The sequence below is a fragment of the Haliaeetus albicilla genome, chromosome 25 (assembly GCF_947461875.1).
Source record: "Haliaeetus albicilla chromosome 25, bHalAlb1.1, whole genome shotgun sequence".
Lineage (NCBI taxonomy): Eukaryota > Metazoa > Chordata > Aves > Accipitriformes > Accipitridae > Haliaeetus > Haliaeetus albicilla.
The window spans coordinates 22972184-22997161 of NC_091507.1; the positions used below are offsets into that span (position 1 = coordinate 22972184).

General features: G+C 40.3%; 1 protein-coding gene across 8 annotated transcripts in view; it reads right to left on the minus strand.

The window, feature by feature from the left end:
* NAXD (NAD(P)HX dehydratase) overlaps positions 1-24978 on the minus strand; it is a 53165-nt gene that overhangs the window by 5066 nt on the left and 23121 nt on the right. For 5 of the 8 annotated variants that reach the window (XM_069770268.1, XM_069770273.1, XM_069770272.1 and 2 more), the window contains 4 exons: positions 24215-24323; positions 9542-9592; positions 9357-9461; positions 8856-8976 (listed from right to left, as the gene is read on the minus strand). In XM_069770268.1, the coding sequence (XP_069626369.1) occupies positions 8856-8976; positions 9357-9461; positions 9542-9592; positions 24215-24323 (386 nt within the window). Of the gene's footprint in view, positions 1-5644; positions 5763-8855; positions 8977-9356; positions 9462-9541; positions 9593-24214; positions 24324-24978 lie in introns of all 8 variants that reach the window. The other 3 variants (XR_011322130.1, XM_069770269.1, XM_069770271.1) reach the window with 3 other exon arrangements.

Consider the following 24978-nt stretch of genomic DNA (forward strand, 5'->3'; position numbering starts at 1 on the left):
ACAGACAAACCAAAAACAAAGTCATGTGCATTTTTTCTTCTACTTACAATGGTATCACATAGCTGTGAGGGTTAACCTCTGAGGCACACAGCGATTAACAGCTGAGATTAATCACAGGCAGCAGCATGTGCTGAAATACACTATTCTTAAAAAAAAATAAATTGCATTAACATTTTAAAAATACTTTAATTACTTTTCAATCTTTTACAAATAACACTGCACAATGTATACACTTTCTCCACTTCACTCAGCCTGCACAGAAGATTCAGTCACTAACGAGTTTAGTGATTCACATGAATTGATGCTGCTGTGATGAGCAACTGCCCCAAACTGGACCAGGTCCCTCCACAAAGCCATTGCACAAACACAACTCTCCAGAGTCTCTGACCTTCAGAGTTTTCAAATGTAAACCAAGATGTTTTACAAAGAGCAAATGCAAAATAGAACTAAAGTCTCAAATCTTCTGCTATGCCCATCAGAAAGGTATTTTACTGAAAACAGCCTTAGGTTTTGTAAAAACCACACACAAGAGAGAACTCTTTCTGCCAAGCAACGGTGTCCTCAGCATCTGTGTAAGTTTCCGTCAGCGGTGTCACTGTGTCACTGTGGCTAGGCTCTGTCAGAATATCAGATGTTACATTTCTATTTTAAATCTACAAAGGACCTTGGTCAAACTGATCTCTTTGTGGAGCTGTAACTATGAAGAACATGCAAATGGTTTCACTAAATTTAACTCCTTTGTTCCCCAGTCTCAACAAGCCCAAGCAGGAAGCCTGAAGGATACGTAAGGCACACGAAAAGAAAACAGCATCAATTCTGCTACCCTCCTCCAAACTCTCTTGTGGGTATGTATCTACCCTTAGCTTTTCTTCTTGCTTGGCTCCAAAAAAAAAACCCAGGAAAAATTTATTTTCCTCTCCTAGGAGAACAGAAGAGCTGGCAGAATCATTGGTGGCCAAGCAGTGATCCTGAGCACCTCCAGTCAGCTACTGTGGAGCTACTCAGGTTCAGGACCATGCAACACCGTCGTTCCTGCACTCCTGAGCATGCCAAGTACACAAGCAAAGTATAAAGCAAGATATTGCTTGGACAACAGCTCTTACCTCAATTTTCTCAAGTCACCTGGGCTGGGTTTCTCCAAGGTGCACAAACAGAGCATCCCAGGTGTTTTAGAGGGAGTACTGTCCCTATTTTAGAAGGAATTTTTCCTCTTACAAAATAATGGGGGAAAAATGCACAAAATTGAAGGACTTGCAGGAAATCTTCTTCAATAGCAAGAGGTAAAAATCTACTTAATGCAAGTAAACCCTTTGCAGTTCATTAGCATAGTTCATTTCTGCTTTTTGTTACTCGGTGCAGCAAAGAATTGTACTTCACTTCCATTTCCTACTGATTCTTCCAGCAGTAATTGCTGGGCTCCTGAGGCCAGGCAGTTGTGCGTTTTTGCTGCCACTGAGAGGGCAAAGATTCATTAGTCACCGGGAACACAGCAGACACCTCTGCAGCACTGCCAGCAGTTAATTCTCCCAATCACTCTTCTCCCCTCCCCCTTCCCCCCCCAAATTAAGATTCTGGATGTGTTTCTCAGTGAGCAGTAGTTAATGTCAAATTTCACAAGTGTAATGCTCTTCTGAGTTAGCTATTTGAAGAAGGTATGGCCTTTTAGGTGGCGTGGTTGGTTTTTTTTGTGTTGTGTTTTTTGTTTTTTTTTTTTTTTTAAATACAGTGCTTTGGAGAAATCACCTCTAATTCTGCTACTTTGAAGACGGTATCTCACAGGATTTTCACTTTGAGGGCTTGAACTCCTGGCAGGAGGCAGGATGGAAATCCTCTGTTCAAAAGCTTTGGGGCCTTCTGACTGACAGCTGAGCACAAGCCCCTGCTTATTAGCTGTATGTCACCATCTGCCACTATTCTGTAGCCCCACAACCTTCTAGTCAGTTTTGAGCTGTACAGGAAAGCAAGATCTCCTCGAACTAGGCCAATTATAATATGCTGCTACAAAAAAAAAAAAAGTGGTCTTTTGTTTGTGGTTTTTTAAAAAGTAAGTCTCAAATACATGCAGACTACCTCACAGGCAACAACAAAAGCAGATCTTTGTGCTCTGCACAGAGTTGCTGGAAGACAAATGCACGCAATACCTTCAAAGAAGCAGAACTACAGGAAATTCACTTAAATGAGGGGGGAAAGGTATAATGCTCGAGCAATTCTTGTGCAGAGGCTCAGTTCCTCAAAGAACATCTCAGAATAAAAGGATGATGAACATTACAACAGGCAATGGGAAAAGGAATGAAAAACTCCTCTGAACTACAGCCACTGTTAAGAGCTTTTAAAATCAAAGAAGGAATCCCACACTACCATCAAGACAAACCGGCAGACTGCCAAATCCGCAAAGGACAAAGTCTTCCTGATGCTTTTCCCAGCCTTCTCCTAGAACAACAAAGATAAAACTGCTGTCTTCCCACTCCCCCAGTCCAACATCCCCCCCTAAATGTCTGTGACCTGCTGTGAAGACAGCTCAAGCAGTTCTTTAAGGACCACGGGGGTGACGTCCTTATACGCCGCACTGAGCAGTGACAACCGGTGGCAACGTTATAAGACATCGATTAGATGGACATGACTGAATAGTCAGCAATGATGCTGAGAAGGCGGGCAGCTCTAATCCCTGGAGAGATGCAGAACGATGTATTTACATGAGGATGAAGTGTTCTTTGGTCCATTGCTCAGTGAGGCTATACCACATTCAACTAGGGATGAACATGCACATCAGAAAGCCTAGAAAATGTGGTACTTGGAATAGCTGAAGAGACCAAGACAACTGGATGCTGGACAACAGGGAAACTGCAAAGACTGAAATCACCGCAACATGCCAATGTTGAAAGGCCACTTAAGGTCAATTAGTGTGACACCAGTCCCAATCAAAATAATGGAGAGGTTCATCTATAGTTTAACTGACAGACCTTAAGAGACAGAAACACACAACCAGTGCCGGTCAAATTGGCTCTTGGGGCAGGGTGTCTTGTTTTGGTTTTTAATAGGCCTGGGCAACCAAATCTGTTGTCATTATTTCACAGGGTGATGAATCAAAAAGACCCCACCTCAGTATAATTAATAGAAGTCTTTTAATGAAAACTGATTTTTGTTAAGTAACTTTCTGGGACAAAGCCCAGCTCCCTAGCACTTACCCATGGAGCGTACATATACTATCATAAGAAAAGGCTAGATGAAATTACAATGTCATCATTGAAGAAATCGCTCAACCAAGTATGGCAAGGAGATCTGCTAGAGTCAAAACAACCACACCCCTGTTCAAGAGTTTCAACATAATCTCAGCAATTAAACAGCACATAAATATTGCCAGAGCTGTACGCAGCTAATACAACACATCCCTTACACATAGTCACCCAGATTTCTTGCTTACCTAAGTCCATGGAAACAACTGGTACTGAAACATGAGTGCAACAGAAACAAAAAAATGAAGGCTGTCATACTGACAGAATATTGGAAAGCAGAGATCAAAGAATTTTAGGCTCCATACAACTCAAAATTCTGCTCCAGACTTCCTGAGTAACTATGGCCAAGTCATTTAGTAGCTCTAGGTTTAATGTATTTCAGGCCATAAAATAAGTTACCATCACTCCCTTTTCAGCACTCCTTGAAGGTAAGATAAACAGTAGCATTCGGGGAAGCATTCAGACCATGGTGTCACACTTAACTATACCACTGCCAGCACGTTTTAAGCTGAAAGGACTCCCACCCCAAACTGTGCTGGCAGATCAAAGCCCAGAAGAATGGCCCATTTATGGGTATTGTACGCTTAATTAAAAAAACCAGGCTGTTATGTAACTGAAAATAGCTGTCCTCTCTTTGAAGGAAAAAAAATAGAATTTAGTAGTTTTGCTGAGATCAAGCACTACTAACTGGGAAGCAGAATTTCGATATGGCTGTACACAGCCAGCCCTACTTAAAACACTTGCTCCTAAACACATTACAGTTAGAAAACCAAAGGCCCATGTAGTATAAAAAGTAATGCATGTCTGCATGTTCTTGATTCACAATGTTCACCCAGTAGCAAAAAACCCCAACCCACCCCAGGGATTAATTTTTTTATGTTTGTATTTAGAACACAGAATGTGAAATATGGGATAGCTATTTAAGGCTAAACACGTAATACTGATGATGATAAAGAAGGCTAAAGAGCCTCTGTGAAACACCACATTTACTGAGACTGCAGACCAGAAGACAGCCTGGAGATTAAAATTTAATTCTTGAATCTCGGACGTCCTGAACAAGTTCTTTGCACTTATTTTCCTCTTACAGAGCAGGAGTATTACACTTATCCTAATGTGCTCAGGAATCCATGTATGAAATGTACGACCATTCTGACTTCTGATACGATCCAACTGGACTGGATCAGCTAACGTCAGCTACCCCACAGAACAATAAATGCTCTCTTTTTAATTAAAAGGCTCAAGATTTCCATTTTCTATGCATAATAATGTAGCTATCAAGGACCATTTTGCTCCATCAAATGCAAGATTCAGGTTTAGATCATTATCAGATCTTGAATAGTATCTTCTACCAATATACATCTCTGACCTGGCAATTACTTGTACTAGTAAGAAATTTATCTTTTTCCTTTTGCAAGTTAGTTCACAAAAGCACATAGCTGGAGATTGTGGACTCCCAGAAACATGTCCCAGAGTGCACACAGACAGGGAAACCAAGATTAATGACTTTGGCTGAAGAAATCACTCAACTGATGTGGAAAATGTAAGTTGGCTTTTATATAAAGGGTGCTTATACTTTTATATTCCCTAAGCACACTTTTAAAACTTAGATAGGTCCTTGAGTGTGAGACACCAGGCAATATAAGTTAAAAGAAAATGATTCAAATTCTACATTACTTTTCTTGGATAGGTGCAGGAGCCAGGGGACAGCTGCGATGCAAGTGAGCAGTGTCTGGGAGACAGCAGGCTGGGCTGTGTGGGCAATGGAGACCACAGTGGCACCACGGACGGGAACCATCACCTCCCTGTTCTGCTCACTCTGCAGAAGCAGGAGTGGAGATGATGGTGCTGCCTCTCAGTTAAAAATCTAGGCAAAATTTGCTGGGCAGCTGGACACTGTAAGAGCTTTTAGCTGAGTCAGCCAGGGACTGACAAGGACTGAGTAGCTTCCTTTTCAGCTGTATAGGCAATGAATGGCAGAAATGAGAAGTACTGCTTGGGGGTGTATGGCAAAAGTTGGCCTTTCACCCCATATTCAGTACTCAGTAATCCCCCCTCACATGCTTTTTTGCTTCTCCTGACCATAGCTGCAGCTGGGCAACTGGAGATAAACTATGTTTGGCTACTGGCTCCAGGTAAAAGTAGTCACAGGCAGAAGCAGGCTGGTTACTCATAAAGTCTGCCTTTAGGAAGGGAGGAGAGAACAAACAAAGGTGCTGGGGAAAATACAGAAAAGCTTGTTGTAACATTTAAAAACAAAAATCCAAATCCCCTACTGCAAGGACCTAACCAAATTTTAAACATGTTAGGTACTAAGACTGGTATAACCACACTTTATAATTGACCAGTTCTCCAAAGAATAATAAAAAGAAAACCTTAGAGAGCTGTGCCATAGTGAATAAAAGCTGACTTACCTTGTACCCACAGGCTGAGTACTCATTCCTACCCTGGTCAGTGATGGCACTGATATCACCTACCAAAAGCATGGTGAAGCTCATCTTTGTAGCAGGGAATCAACAACTGTAGACCAAGCTATAATGTGAAATTGCAAAAGGAAAGAGAAAAAGAGTATATAAAACTTAATTTAAAATCTTGGTGATTACGTTTACAGGGCAGTTGGCAGCTCCTAACTGAAATGGAGACAAATTTTAGGAAAACCTCCTTTATAGTGGAGGACTGCTACTGATTTCACAGAGGCTATGTATGTGATTCAGTACTGATTTTAAGGCCATAAGGAAGCACCTGCATCACCTAATCTGATCTGTAAAAACAAACCTCAGAGGTGTCCTGACACTTCACAGTTTGGAAAGCTATCGAAGTTTTAGGTATGTTATTGTCATAGCTAATTTCTTTGTCTGTTAACAAAATCTGCCTTACTTTTAATCTGAATTTATTAAGCTTCAGCTTCCAATCAAGAGTTTATTGTGCCTGTCTGCTTAGATTACAGAGCTATCTGCTGACAGTCATCCTTCACCAACACCTGTATGTCCAGCTCACTATCAAATCATTACCTGATAATCTTTTTTGTTTTCAACTAGAAGTAAATTGTCTACTGAATTTCCTATAGACTCATGAATAAAAGTACTGTGAAAATAACCGCTACAATCACTCTAAGCTATATGCACCAAGCCAGTCTTCCCTGCTGCAAAATTCAGCATCCTCAAAAAGCCTTTCTTCCACAACAGCCAAGCACAGAACACTGAAGCTACATAGTTAAGTTTGCAATTTCTGGTCTTCCTGGAGAGCATTGAGACTTACTTGGTTTTTTTTGGTTTTGTTTTGGGTTTTTTTTTTTCAGAAAGCATGCATGCAGGATATTCCCAAAGGAGAAAGTTTGAAAGTGATATATGGAAACTACAGCTAAGCACATAAGCTCAAGCAGGAAATGCCTGAAAATAGGTACGGCTTGAGAACTACAAACGGATGATGACATGAAAAATAAAAGGCAAGAGGAATACACAGATCTTTTAATAATATTTGATTGTGCTCAGAGGACATTGGCCTGATCCAATGATCTGGATTTCCCTCACACTGGAATCATGATGTATGTTGTCTTAGCTGAAAAAAAATGACATCAGATCAAAAGAACAGACAGATGAAAAAGAAGTTAAGAGCGAAAAACCTGGGAGAGAATTCAAGGTCAGTGACATGACAACATGTTCTGTGTTGTGGCAAAGAGCAGACAGTAGAATCTCCTTTCTCAATGTAATTTTGCATTTGAGAAGCTTTTAAAAAAATGACTGAGAATAACTCCCAAACCCAAAGAACATTCTCGTTAAAGGAAGCTGAAGTCTATAGTTTCTGCAAAATTCTCAGGAACCTTCTTGCAAGCAATACAAACCCTAAAAACAGTGTTTGTAACAGACTTTATAACCTGTATTAAACCTGACAGCTGCTTTCTTACAGCTCAGCAATGCTGCCTGTAATGTCTGTAATCCAGGAGAGAAAAAGCATCAGTGATAGAACCAAGGTAAGAACAAGAAAGCAGCCTACAGCTGGACGTCAAACAACTGCTATAAAGGCACAGAACTGTTTTTATTTCAAATCAAAAAGCCACTTAACTAAGAGAAAAGAAGAATTTTAAGAGAAAAAAAAAATCAGAACACAACAGAGACAAAGAGCAAGGTGGGGAAAAAAAAAAACCAACAACGAAAAGCCCCAAAAGCACACAAGACATACACCAAACTTGTGCCACACCTGAACATTCAAAACTGAAATTGAAAGAGTTTCAGTTGTTTCCTGTTTTTTTGAATCCTGCATAACAAGAGGCAATGGAGACAGAGTGTCCCCTCTCTCCAGCAATTGTGGGGGTACACTTCTCTCAAGAGTAACAGCTCAAAAGGAGAACAGAGATATACTAGGTAATGTGCTCAATCTAAAGCGCTCACCCAGTTTTCCTGACATTCATTAAAAAAGCAACAATCCTGCATAAAAGGAACTTTGTTGACATAAAAACAGAGAAAGAAGATACACTACAGTACTCTAAAGCTCTCTAGAGATCCTGGAGCCAGGATATTTTATCCTCTGGCAGAGTTCATCCTCCCTTAAGCCTGGCCTGACTGTCCAAGGTTACAAATCAAGTCTGCTGTGGGTGCAAATATGACAGCAGACTTCATGCAGGGCAACTTGGGTGCTATATGACCAAAGTCCTTCACCACATAGGCGTAACTATATTGCTTCCAGATCCCAGCTTGCTTCACAGTCTGCTATAGTATCTGTACTAGTGGGGGTATGTGGAAGGTGGCTCTGCACAAACTAGTTGTCATATTACATCTGTTTTTCTGTTATAAAAGACTCCCATGGCTCCCAATAATGAAAAATTGACTGTATATACAAAACGGTTCTGAAGCGGCATAAACATTTATCAGAGAATAGCATTTCAAGTAATTACGAGTGGAGCTGCTGCTTGTTATGTATGCGAAATAAGACGATGTAGTCAAAATGCAACGAAGGCACTCATGAATTAATTTTATACTGATCACAGTAAACGATCAGTATAAAAAGCATCAGACACGCAGCTAATTTTATTAAGTATACATTAACCATGTTAGTAAGTGACTGTTTTAAAAAGTTGTAATGGCAATCTACAGTTAATTTTTTTTTTTTTTTAAACTGTCAGGGCTAATGTACAAGTCATATACATACATGCTAATCTACAGCCCCATGGCAGATAGTATCAAGGAACTGAGCAGCTCATGAACCTCAAGATGTCTTCATTTTTCACACACACCAATATATGGTGAAACAACAATATTATTCTGCATATTCGTAGTGACATTTGCACTTATAAAGACCATCTCGGCTAAGGATTTTAAAACAGTTCACAAAGATTAAAAAATTAATTTCTCAATACCTGCGTAATGTAAAACGTAAGTTATAGCCAATTAAATGAGAAATAAAATCAGCAACTTTTTTTCAGCAAATAAATTAAGTTGCACTCTTTTAAAAATATCAATTTACACAAATCATCTAAAAGTGATCTGCAAAGACAGCCATCCCTCCCGTTAAATCTTCAGGGGAATACAGTCAACCAATTACTATATAGTCCAACCACTGGACTACAACCGAAAGCAAACAAAACAAAACAAAATATTCACACTGCTAAAAGCAAAAGGCTTCACTTACCTTTCTCTCCATCTGAAATAAGATCTCTTTCTCCCTTTTGAACAATTGTCAAATTCCCCATGGCTTGGCTGAGTCTTAATACACATCCATGATGATCACTACTGTCTACGGGGTCTCTAAGCTACAACACAAGAATTCCATACACAGTACATATTTTACTACTAGAACAACATATTCTAACACATGCTACTTCAGCATATGTATGGGGACAAAAAAAAAAAAAAAGAAAAAAAAGCATCATCATCAGTCTTCCTAGATGTTTTTTTCTATACCCACTGCAGTGCCAAAAAATGCATAAGAAAGGGTCTTCTTTAAAAAAGAGCTCTGTTTAAGAATAGGCATTGTTGTGGCAATTATCCCATGAAATAAAAACCCAGAGAATGCTTGTCTTGCATATAAGAAACAGCACATAATGTTTAAGCCAGTAATAAGTTGTTTGTTTTTAAAGACTAAAAGACTAAACTTGCATGTACTTAAATATCAAAAAGGAAAACGGCTCACCATGGCTTCATACAGTCTACTAAACTCCATGTAGTTTGGAGTAAGAATAGCTCGCTGGTAGCCTTGAATAAGAGAAGGCTGCTGGGAAATGAGCCACAGTCCATCCTGAAAAAACCAGCAAGAAGAACATTTACTGAATAGATTCTTAAATGTCAAACCACTGACTGAATCAAGAAAATACTTACAGCATCAATAACGATAGGAATTCCTTTCACTTTTGATTTTTCTATAATACCCTGCAAAAAATGCAGATAACTTTAAGATGCTTGCTAATTTAAATCTCATAAGATCCAAACCAAATTCATACAATCAATCTGATGATATAAGTAGTTTTTACAAAGTAAGACAGAAAAAAATCTGTTATATTCTGCAAACTAATGTAAGATGTTTTCATATCAACTGGTAATTTTACAATTACATTGTTCTCTCCCTGGTTCAAGAATAAGCAGTGTCAACAGGGTTTCCATAACTGACTCCTTGGTGTTGATTATGCAAACAAGCAAGCAATCTCACTCGCTCTTGCTGCTGTAGGAGGCACGCAATGCCAACACAAGTCACACATAGTAAACATACAACTCCAGTTAAAAAAAAAAAAAAAAAAAAGAAAAATCCAAATTAGTATTTCCATGATAGAAATCTACCAATAATACTAATACTAATTTTAGTTGCTTTTCTGATGATAAACTCAAATACTGCAATGGGGCTACGTATAAACAAACATCCCGAGATAAGCAGTACATAAGATGTCATTTCACTCATAGTCCTGGAGGTTTTAATACCTTCAAAGCAAAATCAAGGTGGCCGAGACACCAGACCATTTGCAAAAGTGTTTTTTCAGCAAGCAGTATCTACTAGCAGACTGACTGCCCTTGTTCTCTCTCCTAACTGAGCAGTGGCAATGACTGATACTCAAGCTTTTTTTAATGAGCAATGGCTGACAGTCAAGTTTTTTGAATGTCACTAACTCATGCTTGAAGCTGGAGTTTATCTTTTTCCTGTATAAGATAACAGAGGATGGTATCTATCCAAAAGTCTAATTATTTTTGAACATTGTTAAGCTCTTCAGATTAGCTATCATATGGCACTGAGCTCCACAGGTTAGCAAGACATTATATAAGGAATAAGGCAGTAGTTTTTAATTAATGCTCAGGGTATTGAATGCCCCTCTGTTCCTGTATTGTGGTCAAAATAAACACCGCCCACCTTGCTTCCTGTAAATTATTAGTTATGGAATATACATATCCTCACAAACTCATTCCTACCTGATTCTGATTTTTCCAATACCAGTACCAATCTTTCCCTTCTATTTTTAAATAGATGACCAGAATTTAGCAGTGTGCTTCAACCCAACACTACTTTTGTTTGTTTGGGCACTGTCTGCATGGCGGAAGCATGAGACTGAAACACTACCCACTGCTCCAAGCCTGAGGACTTGTCTCAACACACAGCTGCAGCCACATTAGAAGCTACTACAGAATAAAAACCTTTCCGTGACATACACATGCTTGCACAGGTCTCAGCTTGGGCTGTCTGTCACAGACTGCCAGGTGCCCACGCTCCTCGGGATCCCAAGGGAACACCACACATCTTCTCTTATACTCGGTTATTTAAATAATTTCGAACCAATCACAAGTTTTACACAACTCATACCACTCGGCTACTGCTAAAGTATTCAAATTTTTGAATAAGTTTATTTAACAGCTGTGCAAGGATGGAATCTTACAACATACCTAGAATGAGTTGTGGCATAATGAAAACCAGAGAGCCTTACTTTCAAAGCTTTTAAGAAATTTATGAGACAAAGTAATGCCTTTATTCATTAATGTAAATCTGCACAGATGTGCACAGCTGTTTTCCTTCACAGAAGCTGTACTGCTTTGCCCTTGCTGTGTTAAGTTCATTAACAATTATGTTTAATTTGACTCACTTGGTTATAATAAAATAAGGCTGTGGATCTAGCAACCAGGTTTATGGTTTGCGGTATTTTTTCTGTATAAACAAATGTTATACATCCAACAGTCTGATTATTTTTGAACCATACTAAGCTCTTCCAATTAGGTTATCATTTGGCACTGAGCCCCAGAAGTTAGCAAGATATCATGTAAGAAAGCATTCACATCATCCTCCCCCAATTTTTGAAGATGCAAATACCATTTACTGGAACCTCATTTGCTAACAGGTTTCAGTTAGAGTATTTTTGAACATTAGCAGCTTTACCAAACTCCTTCAGTACACTTAAAGTGATTACTGCTCCACTTCCCACTAATATGAATCACCAGTTTATTCTAGTATGTCACCTTTAGTAAGCCAGTCTTTCATGACACTTCATTTTTTAAAACCGAAAAAGATTTCCCCAGCAGACTCCGTAAGGAAGTCTGAAGGAAGACATCAGATCTCAGAAGTCCTTATCCTTCCAAACTATTCTCTTAAATGCATTATGAGCAATCCAGGGAACTAATTTTGCCAAAGTTCTGTTCCCGATACAGTTAAGGTTTGGCTGTTGCTGTTATTGTTTGGCCCCTTGTCATGTTTCCTCATAACTGTCATCCTGACTGCTGGTTAGAACCTATCTTTTTGTCTCTATATATCTAACAACAGGCTAAATAAGGAATTCTGAAGATCCATTGTCCACCAAAAGAATGTAAGGAAAAAAAAAGGTGGAAGTTACAAAGCATGAAAGTATACGTACAGATAAATAGCTTCTGGAAGGCTGGGTCACTGCTACACTCCAGAGAAATAAGGCATTTCTTCCTAATAATGTTTTGAGTTGCTACCTCTCCAGCACGTCCTCCACAATCCTGAGACATTTGACCTCTGAAGAGAAATTTCATCTTGCCAAGTAAAACCTACTGGCCAAGCAACTTTTATTGTATACCAAGTCTCTGAGGGATCAGTTTCTAATCTAAGATACGGAGTGATCTTTGCTTTTTCTTTCTCTCCTTATAAAACAAATTATCAGGGGATACGAAGTCCTTTGTCTTATGTAGAAAGCTCATTTTTATATTTTAAAAAAGAGAAACCCAAACAAAAAACTACCCTAATTATTTTCCTTTCCTCTTCCTTCTTTAAACCCAGACAGAAAATGCTTGGAGACTGACAAGGAACCTCAAGGAGGAAGTTCTGGGGAGAAAGGGGGTAATCTGGCAACCGTAATAAAGCAGTAACAGAGATAAGAGAACCCCCTGTAAGACAACCACCCGTTTGAAGGACACAACATTAACCGTAGAACCTCTGTTTCCTATTGACTGTGGACAGGACACATCTCACCTGCTGCCATTCAAAGGCCAAACAGCTCACCACTGGAGAGCAATTCATCCCCTGCAGCTTAGACACTGCATTTGGGGTGGGATGAATCACCAACAGACATACCTGTCTCTCCCCAGGTATCACAGAGGGAGCAGAGACACTTTACTGCTTTATTTTTAGACATCAAGAATTAGGGGAGATGAAGCCCACTTTTAAACACTCTTTTACTGCAGATACTGTATATAAAACAAAACAAAACACAAAAATACTTGCGTAAGAGGTATTTACAGCAATAATGGCAACATCCTCTATGCAGAGTATTTTGTTCCTGGAAGCAAAAATCAAATTTTCAGCTGAATCTGTATCTTGACATTTGGCACGGATTTTCCTGGTTAATACTTCTAAGTATATAGAAGAACCTCCACTGCTAATTGCAGAATTATTACAGCTCAAACTAACTCTACTTTCACACCAAAACCTATTTAACCGTTTCGGATAGGACTCTATGTATGAGGAGGAGCCATCTGTTCAGTTTTATCTCATGTAACAATTATTTACATGGGAAAGGATTTAGAAGAGAACATTGCCAATTAAAAGTACTATGAAATGTTACTAAGACCAGACCTGAAATCCAAACACCAGTCTCACAAGTGAACAGCAACACATACAGGTATCAATGATAAGCCCAAGACATCAACCTTTCCCTTCAAACAGCATTTTGAATATTAAGATTTTGGAGATTCTAGCTCCAAGATATCCCAGTGGACTATCTTTCTATGCACAGAATATCTTATACTACAACAGCGGTGGTTCAGCTTGGGGCAGACCAAGGCAGGAGCACTTCCTTCACTCGATTCCTAAGCACTCGAGGACAACCAGAAATGAAGAACTGGACTCAAAGGGCAACCTGTGATCCTGCAGCCCACAACATTTGGATGAGAGAAGGGAAACAGGTTCCAGCCCGTGATTAAAATCAGTGATGATGAACTGTACTACAAGACTACAGGACTCATGCTAGAACAAATCTGTAACAAGAGTTTCCTCTCCTAATAATTGAAGACCAAAGTATAAGTTTCTACCCCAATTAAGCCAAAGAGGAAACGATGTGGGATTCAAACATCCCATGAAGGTGCTGTATGGGACAACCTCCCACACAGTTATCATTTGTTAGCAGTACCAAATACTTGACATTTAGGAATGCCCAAAATAGTATTTCAGTGATTGCAGGTTTTGGTGGAGGAGGTTGAGGGGAGGAGAGCCAGAGGGGGTGACATTAACCTGAATCTACTCCCACTCTACTCTTGAAATACACAATTTCCTGAAAAATCTTTGTTCTCTGACTGGGTATCCAAGACTTGTATGCAAGCAACCTACTCAATAAGAACTGAAAAAGAAGTTGTGTTGCAGTAGAAACCAGTGTTCTATCTGGGTAAAAGCAACCCTTTGCTGTAATTAGAAAAATTTACAAAGTAAGGGTGAAGAATTTGTGTGTTTTAATTAATTCTTTTATTATCATGGAAACTATTCCTTGAAATGCAATGCATTCATTTGAGTAGAAATCTGTGCTCTCTGGCCCAACTTTCACATGGGAATTTTAAAATAGATTCCCCAAACCAAATTCCAGTATTTTTGGGGAAAAAAAACCCCAAACCAAAAAAAAAAACCCCAAAACAAACCCAAACCACAAAACCCCCAACACGCTGAAACCAGAACAACACACACATGGAATCAGACTCATTCAGGTTGGAAAGGACCGCAGGAGGAAGAAGCTTGAAGGAACGAATGGACAGGCTACTGCTGAAAGAGGGCACAGTAATGCAGAAAAGCATGATACGATTTATCCATTTGATAGCCTGCGGCTGTGCTATGAAACACAAGACTCACCTGCACTGCACTAACATGGGCATCCAGGACCCTTGCACACTTCCACAAGTATTATGGAAAAAGGGAACAGGCCTAGATGAGCCAGTGCAAGACACTGGCTGCAAAGAACAGCTGAGGAGGGGAATGGGGGGAACACGTACGGGTGGGAATAAACTGCTATGGAGCTCCTAAGTCCCATCAAAGGATAGCTAATCAGCCATGGAAGCCTTCACAGAGCAGCCATCCTGAGGCACCAGAGGCAGACAGCAGGTGGTGCATGCATCCGAGCACCCACAGCCTCTTGCAAAACTCTACAGTCAGTCTGGACTTCTCTGCCCAAGTCCACGAGCCAGCAATAACACACATACCCTATTTACTCTGCCTGCATACCACAGCATTCAAGCCGGTTCTCCATGGCTCCTCAGAGAAGACAATTATGTACAGTTTTGCCCACACCTGACTTAGATACACTTCTCAGCTTTTTTAGTTAGATGTGGATTGGCAGCAGAATGCCTGCAATGACATTTAACATATTATTAGTTGTATCGCTACTTGTGTTTTTCTTGATGAACTCATTTAGCTACACAATAACTTTGGCATTCGGTGTTTGCAAAGGGAACAATCAGGAAATTAGAGCCTGTGGTTTTAATAAAAGATTGAATTTTAATGAAATAAACAGAAAACCACAATAGCAGCATATATAAAGCAATATCTCTCCCACAACAGTAATTAATTTTCACTATGGATGCATCACATGGTCATCTTTCTACCTTGCAAAGGAAAGATACTGCAGGCAAAGTTTCCTTTACTGATACTGGCAACGAACACTGCATTTCCTAGGTCCGTTCAAGAGACATGTCTTGGCCTACTCTTGGCAAAATTTCTTACCTGTGTGCTCAAAAAGAAGTTCAAGCTTCAGCATGCCCTAATAATGGATAGCATTGACCACAAGGACGTCCAAACATTTTAGGAAGCAGTATAACCTTGCCTTCAGCCCACTGAAAGTGCACTCTACTGCAACCTGCAAATGCCAAGTTTGTAATTACATACCCTGGTTTGGTAGAGACATGCAAATGTGCATAACCTGGCACTGGTTACGTCTCATACAACCTTAAATAATCAAAAAGGAGTGGCAGCCCCTTTTACAAAGAACCCCCTACTGAAAGCTGCTGTCAGAAACTGCTTTTGAAATGCCATCTACAATTGCTCGTACTTTCCGCATGGATGCTGCTCGCATCCAACAATCCTGAATCCATGCTTTTGTCTGAAACAGAGATAAAAGGGAAAAAATAGCCAAAATTTCCCTCTAAATGCTGCAGCTGGAAGCATTTCTGCACAACCCCTTCCCCAAGGTGCCCAGGAGGAACAAATAAGTTCCACCCCAACACACCGCAAATCAATTCCTACAAATAGGCACTGAAAGCCCTAGGAAGCATTTCTGCATTCCTTGCTTCAAGTCTGGATAAATGCAGAGTTAGCAGGGACTCAGCTGCAATAGAGGTCAGGATGCAGCTCTGTGGCGGAGATGCTTGGAAAATAGGCTCGGCAAGCAGAAGTTTGTAATCTTGCACAGCTAGAGGTAGGCAAATATCCCAAGCACAGGCTGTGTTCAAGGCTACAGTCAGGGCTGGCAGGGGGGAGAAGCTTCCCTAAATATATTCTATTTGATACAGGAGGCTTCGAAAAATGTTAAAAATGGAGTGCCACTGTTTGAGATTCTTCACATTAGAGCCATATTTTCACTAACTGGTTTTGGGTTTTTTTATTTATTCACTGGTACAAACACGCAGTTAACTCTGAAACTGCTTTTGTTAGTTCCCACAAACTAATCTGATCCAAGAACTCATCCTCCTTTCAAAACTCAGCAATGTCAATCAAAACCTCTCTTTGTGGACAAGATTTATATAATCATCTTTAACTAGCCTAATTGCCTGACTTCTACGTTATATATTCCTGTATGCAGAACTATCACTAGCTCATAATCACTCCACTAAGGTCTCAAACCTCACATAAGAAATGACCACCACTCGTCCTACTTGAATGAAGAGTCATGTAACAGAGATGAATAACCTTTCTTTGAAACAATAGCTTCTTATCTCATGGTTTATGCTCCATTCAATTTAACTGGGTCTTTTGTCTTTTAACTGTAGTAGCACATGCTAGGCCCTGTTTTCCAAAACAGATTTTCAGGTGCACAGGAAAATACTTCATTTAAGCCAGGCAGAGGGTGATAAGGACTCTTTAGAGTACCCCACTACATCTTCAAGCTCATTAAGTGTTTTGGGAAATTTTAAAAGCTGTTGTTAAAACTAACAAATTTGAAGATGCTGTAGATGGCAGCTAAGCAAAACTCTTCTGTTCTACATTAAGAAAAAAAAAAGACATGAGAATGATCCACTTGTAGATTCCCTCTTTGAATTCGAAGTAGATCACTTGTTATCAAACTTGGAGGAAAACTGCAGCTAACAGTTTCTTAATATCTGCCCCGATCATATGCTGAATTCTTCAAGTGACATAATCGAAAGTAATGCCTGAACATAAGGACCACAACAAAGCAAAAGCCTCTGAAATACTGTCCTAGTTATGCAAAAAAACAGAGCATTCCTTTTTCGCTATCCCCTCCCAAATTCACAATTAACCAGACACCTCTTAAGAAGCTACATTTATACACTTCCATCCCTAAACACATCCAAATCCAGTTTAAGCAATGACCTTGTTTACTCCAACCCAGAGTAAAAAATCTAAATCAGAATAAAGGCAGGCACCAAGTTTTCTCATGCTGTCTCATCCACTGAGTGTTTGCACTCACAGTGCATACTCTACAAGGTTTCCAATTTACGGTTGATTATGTTAATGTTAGATTTGGCCTACAATATTCGTGGTCAGCTGTTGGCATTTTGTCTTAAAATAAAACAAATAAACATAAACTTAAAATGAACTCTGGAATTTATCACTGCCAATTTCTTTTTAGGGTTTCTAGCTGAATGATGCTCAGAAAGAGTTGAAAAGGTATCCAATTCCAGCATTTTGCTTACAAATGCTTTTAAGTATCAAAATCAAGTTAAACAACAATAAAAGCCTACACACAGAAAGCAAATAAACATCCCACTTCACTGTGAATGACTTTCATCAAGATCTATTACATATATTAGAAAATAAATTCTGCTTGCAAGCTGCATAAACCTGTATTTAAGGTCCTGTTAGCATATTTTCAAACACTGTTCTTCTAATCAAGACATTTGCGACGAAGCCACAGAATACCAATAGTTCTTAGCACAAGCAGCAATAGCTCTTAGCACAACCAAGAGCATCTCTCTGCCTCGAGCTGGCATTCCCAAGCTTTATCTGCACCAGTACCACCATCACAGAGCAAGAACTGCATCCTATCCCAGCAACTGCCTCATCTTAGGCGAAGATATCCACAAGTTCTGACTCTCATCGGGCTGTTTGAAAGCAAGAAGTTTGGCTAGTAAGAGAGTAGTTTTTCACTGGATACTACTTGTGGTATATGCATCAGTGTTGGGTGAGGGCTGAGAAGTACAGCTTCCACACACATGCTCACTGCAGGTGCACATACATGCCCACTGGTTTCTGCCTCTGCAGTATCACAGGCACAAGATCCCACCTACCTCACCTCCCAGCTGAGGGCTGAGAACACAAAGTGCCTTGTCCTTGCTGCTACTTCAGGTCCCTACGAACTGCTGAATCCCCACAGCAAGAGCCTCCAGAGGACTTTCCAGAGGGTATGAACAGGGCAGGAAGCAAATGCACCTGACGCACAGTGAAGAATTATGTTTCTGGTAAATAATTCTTATGCTAACTTGAGTCGACATGAGCAGTGATTCCATAGAGTAACACATCCTGTTGTTCATATTTGTACATGGTGGTAGGTACTGCAGACTAATCTATCAACTGCAGCATTAGCCTGGGATGCTTCTTAGGTGTCTTATACTTGGTACAAACGGAACCTGGGGGCTGCTCAGATATCAAGAGGAAAATGCTTCTCAAGGCCCATAGCGGCAGATTTAGCTTTAACAGACCGCTGTGACAACAAAAGGTGGCTCTGTATTCCATAGTCCTCTTGATCTTGCAAAAACTAGCGCAAGACAGTGTACTGAAGCAGCTGGTCCTGTTCTCACAATTTATTAAGGCTGTGAAATGCTACCTAAATCCTGAAGGCATGAGGCTTGAAAGGGGGAAATCCAACTAACCAAAACCAAACACAGAAAGGCTGATACCTCAGCTGAGGTGGAACTCAGAATCTGTCTGATAATTTCAAACGGGCTCTCTCTGGGCACACTTGATGGAGGTGATCCATGACAATGGCCCAAACCTCTCCCACCCTTTGCTAGACGTTAACTACAGCCAAGACACTTCCACGCAACCTTAAGATGATGTCACTAGGGGTGGAAAATGAGATTTCTGGAATTTATATCCCAACAGATAGCAGAGATCTTTAAGGGCAAATGACTGGCTGAGGGTAGCATCGCAGGGCGAGGGAGTGGGAGAAGAGAAACAGCAATGGGCAGAAATGGCAGCTGGCGGGGCCTCAGCCAAAGAAGAACCCAGGCTGGTATTCAGGACATTTTCTCGGAGCTAAAAGATTGAGAATTGAGCAAGAGGAACAACTATGTGGTTTGAGAACCCAGTCGATTTTACCATGTAATCCGAGTTACAGAGCCATTCTTACTGTTAATCATTACCTCTCTTACAGGAGGGAAGCAAGCATGCTCTGCTGAAAACAGCATCTAACTTTGCTGCTGCAAAACAAAACACAGCAAGACTGGAGTGGCAGAGTCCAGGATCTGGTGCTACCACTTCAGGGAGAAAGGAAAGGAACCTAGTGACAAACAAAGACGATTCCAACATCAAAGTCTTACTTCAGTTAAGGACAGCGCTTATGAAGAATAAGGATGAATGCTTTTCTCTACCTGATCCTGACAGTAACTACTATTCCATTCAACAATTCTGGATCAGGCCATTTGACCACAAAGCCAGTAACGTACCCATTAAAGATTCACCAAACTCTGAAGCAGAAAATTTGACAGAACATCACAGTCATGCCAGAAGCAACAGGGGAAAGGAGATGACAAGAGGCTGGAAACTGATAAAGGACATAGCTAAGCCTGTAACTGCCTAACTGCTAGGCAGCAGCAGAATGTAGAACACACTGCAGCATTAGGCAGCATCATCTCCTCTCCCAGAGGGCTATGCAAGGAATATAATATTCTTTCCGAAGTCCTCTCAGGAGCTGCACTCATCACGCTGCAGGAGAGGAACTTGGTTCTATCGCAAACCTGAGGAACAGCTCTTGATGGTACAGGCAGGAATTCCCCTACTTCCAAGCTTCAGGCTACAAGAAATCTCAGATCAGAGTAAGACCAGAAGTGCAAACATCCCTGGCACGGCTGCATGAAGAACACTGTGGTGGGTAGATACGATAGGCATGCAACATTGCTGCTGTGTGAAAAAAGGAGAACATCCAACAGCTTTGGAAATATGCTGCTTCTAAGCATTGACAGAGGACAGTCATAGGGACCTTGGCCTTGCTTCCACGTGGTGGCTAAACCCTTTCTCAACAGAGTCTAAACCACTACAGCAGCATACCAACAGAGGTGAACTCGGGGAGGTAATGGTACTGTCAGCTCTGGCCAGAATCAATCACAGACACCGAAAGGGAAAAACAGATGGCCTGACGTTGCCTATAAGGAAGGTGGCTGCGGTGGCCAAGTTCCACACCAGATGTGGTAACAGCATTTCGGAAGTTTGAAGTAGAATGGAGAGCAGAGATGCTTCAATCTTGTCCTGGTTTCCCTGGACATAACCCTGCTACTGTATGTTATCATTACTATAATTGTTATATGCTATATCCATACTACTATAGTAAGAATCGCTTAGATCAAGCAAGAAAGGACTGTGATAAAACTGAGCAAAGCGCAGTAGTGATGGAACCAGAACTGACTCCAGCATGCAACAATCCAACGGCGCACACCATCCTCCTGCTGCGTCCAATGTCACCTGCTCGTCACACCGCACTGAAGCCCAATTCTGCTCTACTGGCTGAGAGGACTTTGCACTGTCCCTCCTGCCCAGAAAGACTGGTATGACAGATGAAGCCCAGAGTCGGAAACTAAATGAACTCAAGGAACATTTTAGGAACATAACCCATAAACTAAAGGAATGATATCTCTGTGTGTGTATACATATACATATATATATAAAACATTGTTCATATGTCTCAAAGGGATGGAAAGGTGATGAGATGATTGCTCAGGATGTAACTAATGTAACTAAAGGTATGGGAACTGAGCATGATGTCAATGGTATAGAATAAGGGGTGGATACTGTCCTGGTTTCAGCTGGGATAGAGTTAATTGTCTTCCTAGTAGCTGGTACAGTGCTATGTTTTGAGTTCAGTATGAGAAGAATGTTGATAACACTGATGTTTTCAGTTGTTGCTAAGTAGTGTTTAGTCTCAAGTCAGGGATTTTTCAGCTTCTCATCCCCAGCCAGCAAGAAAGCTGGAGGGGTACAAGAAGTTGGCACAGGACAGAGCCAGGGCAGCTGACCCAAACTGGCCAACAGTGTATTCCATACCATGGGACGTCCCATCTAGTATAGGAACTGGGAAGTGGGGGCAGGGAATTGCTGCTGGGGGACTAGCTGGGTGTTGGGTGGCGGTTGGTGAGCAATTGCCCTGCGCATCATTTGTACATTCCAATCCTTTTATTACTACTGTTGTCATTTTATTAGTGTTATCATTATCATTATTAGTGTCTTCTTTTCTGTTCTATTAAACCATTCTTACCTCAACCCACGAGTTTTACTTCTTTTCCTGATTTTCTCCCCCATCCCACTGGATAGGGGGGAGTGAGAGAGCGGCTGCATGGTGCTTAGTTGCTGGCTGGGGTTAAACCACGACAAATCTGCACACTCCAGAGCCAAGAAGGGAAGGAGAAAAGTGGTTTTGTTCCTTTCTCTTGAAGGGAACTAGCTTGGACTGCTTATTTGCTCCAGAGTTGGAGGGTCTAACCAGGCCAAGACTAGGATTGCCACATCTGCATGGGATCCAGCTGCACCGCTATTAGAACACAACAAATGCTTTCTTTAGGAGATTTTTCTGAAGCTGCAGCTCCTGGTCCTGCAAACCCATGGCTAGAAAGCTCTGACAGAGCACCAGCCCTCACCCAGGCAACTGAGGAATAGCATGGGAGGGTTTTGGCACAGACCCATAACAAGTGGCGCATGAAAGCGGGATATAACTTGTAGAGTGGCTTTGTGTAACAGGACTTGTAAATGGAATTACAGCCCAAACCAGACAATCACAGGAAGCCAATAAGTGTGTATTCAAAGAATATCACTATGGTCTCCAGAAAGAAAAAGAAAAAAAAAAAAGAAAAAAAAAATTCAAAGGAAACTGATCACAAGGTGCTTCTTGTCCATCAGACTGTTGAAAGGAGCTGAGATGCCACAGTGCGGGCACTAAGCATGAGGGAGGTAGGTGACATAGTAAAGATGCTGAAGAAGCAAAGCATTTTTTGGTCTGGAGAGAGAAGATGCACCGTCTAGTCAAGAAGTACTTGGGCTATTCCACAGTAAAACACTGTCCATGGGCTGTCTACCAGAAATTGCAGGTTACTGCATTAGTATCCTAATTTCTCAATACTCAGAAGAGAGAAGCAGCCCAAAACACATGACTGTGTGGACAAGCACATTGATTGGCAATGTGCTGGCCCAATGCTGACAAGAACTGACATAAGAACAGCATCAGAGAGGTGACAGACCACTGCGCCTCAGCACTTTAATGGAGCAGGAGGAGGAAGAGAGGGAGCTCTCTCCCATCGTCACTGCCAGTCTGATACAAAAACCTGACCAGAAAACAGACACTAATCTACATCTCAGCCCTGTGTTCATATGACAGCATGCTGAGGTTAGCTTAAAGGGAAAACAGAAAATTATATACCAACCCAGCCTCCTATAAAAGTTTAAAATAGCAACGCTACCATCACTTGTGTTTTTTCTTGAAGGTGAAGAGTGATACAAAGCTTAAAATTCGCTGTTGAAGCAAAAGGGAGACTCAGCCTTGCCTCAGTACAGAGAAGCACCAGTCTTCCTCCAACAGGCAACCAGGGTTCGCTTGTCCCCAATTACATGTTAAAAAAACAACACTGGGTAACTAATGAACACTTACATAATTACAGTGAAGACAAAGAACTTGAGCTTTAATGTGACTTGAAATTAATAAGGTCAGATCCACAGCTCATATGAACGTGGCCTGAGATTTCAGCATGAAGTAACTTCTAAATGCCTTGTCTACATTGGCTGGGTTTGTTTCTTTAACTTTAAGCTAACTCACCACACAGGACAGCCAGGCTGAAGTAAAAGTATGCTTGTAATTCACTAAGAAAGCAAAATTATTTTTAGCAATGATGAAAAAAAAAAAAACAATCAAGGAATCTTCCAGATACTTCTGTAATACACATAAGCACATTGACAGATATTTATAAAACCCAGATGGAATTCTGATATAAAAGAAGCTTATGCTAGGTATCTTAGTTATTCTGCATGAACACTCATTTTCTTTTGTTTGAAGTTGTTTTCCTTTAGAAAAAAACACTTATGAATTTTTTAAAAACCAGGAAAAAAAGAAAAAATATTACCCAAAATTTTTAAGAATTCTGGAAAAAAGTTTTCAAAAAAGAATAAAATCTGTTGACATTTTTAATTCAGAATAGAATTTTATTTCTTGATCAGCTGTGATAAATTTCCTCTTTCTTTCTTTCTTTCTGAACCCATGTTCTTTATTAGTTTTGCACCCCTTTAACACAAATCAAACATTTTTCTGGAAGCAGAAGGAGAATTAAAGAAGCAAAGAGCTCCAATAGCAACTTTCTCTAACAAAAGCCTGGCAAACCCACCCTTCATACCTCCCATGGTATTCTAAACTACTTGGATAGTGTGGTCTCCAGTCTCTTGCCTCCCCTGTTTTGCAATTTCACTGTGTAACTGTCAACATTTCTGTAAATTATATTAATTCCACTTGTTAGTACCACTGATTAATTCAGTAATACTTCTCAGGAAAAAAAATATTAAATTGTACAAAATTAGATTGACATTAGACTGAAAGATATACTTTGAATGTGCAAAGATGTGTTGACAGTAATAGAAGACATCATCTGGAAGATGGTGTAAGTACATATTATTTAGAGTACAGAATTATCTAAGCTCCCGTTTTCAGCTCTCCACTAAGGCTTGACAGAAAATAGGACTACCTCCTTATCCAGAGTAGAAATCTGCAACATTTTACAATTAAGAATATTATTTCTTATTGCAAGGGGACACAGTCCCTGTTCTTTGGTACCTCTCCTGATACAAGTTGTCAAATATGGTTCCAAAAATTAGGAACTCAAATTCATATTTATGTTCTTACAGTACAGGTGGTTTGCACCCAAGAAAACACAGAGCCCTTTATCTAGAGATGCCAACATCTATTTCTTAATTAGCAGCTTTCACAATCAGAACAAAAGCAAATCAAAACAACCAAACGGGTGCCTAAAATTCAGAGTGATGCTTACAGTTTAATAATGAAGACCATGACTAACAGCTGTAATTTTCAGTCAACAACATTTTAATAAATTTGTTATTTAGGAAACCTATCAAAAACATTTGTGTAATCATGTAAGAGATAGTAAATTGGTTAATAAATTTCAACATAAAGACACAGAATAAAATATCAGTATACACATTACCTTAGCGTTCTCAAGTAGAACTTCATCTCTACCTAAGCCAGGTCCTATGACAACTGAGTGCAGTCGTGGTAACCACTTTTCCACCTCATGGACAGCATTGGGACTATCACTAAATGGAATTGGGAAAAAAAAGACAAGTTTAAAAAGACTTCATTTTATTATTCTCAGAAAGTTGAGCTGAAGAGTCAAGATGGAAAGAGATACTTCCTATCTTGAGCGTCAGGCAATTTTATCCTCCAAACTACCAAAAATCTGTGATCCAGGAAATACGGAATGGTTGTCCGAACAGCTAAAATGAAACATTTCTCTTGATTCATTCCTTAGGGGATACCACATAAAAATGAGGAGGTAATTGCAAGTATCCACTACGGTTGTTACAAAATAAAACTCAAGCAGGAAACCAACAATTCTTACAGTCTGTCACAATTCCCCATTTAATGCTTCTTTGCAGAGATTACACCTTGGAGAGAGATCCACCATCTCGCAGGTATATACTGTGGCTTGCTGGAAACGATGCAATTATTTATTACCCTGCATGGCAAAATGATAAATCTACTCATACGCTTTTTTGTCAGTTGCTTCATAAGCATTTGTTCCAACTGAATTACGGCCAAACCGTCCCCTTTCCCCAAAGGGCAACAGGAGAATCAAGCTATTCAGTAAGGGTATTATCTGCTTGTAATGCTCAAGATTTCTGTAGCATTCAGGTTTTGTCTACACTGGAAAATGACGAGAAAATCCACTGCCAAATATAGCTGCCACAA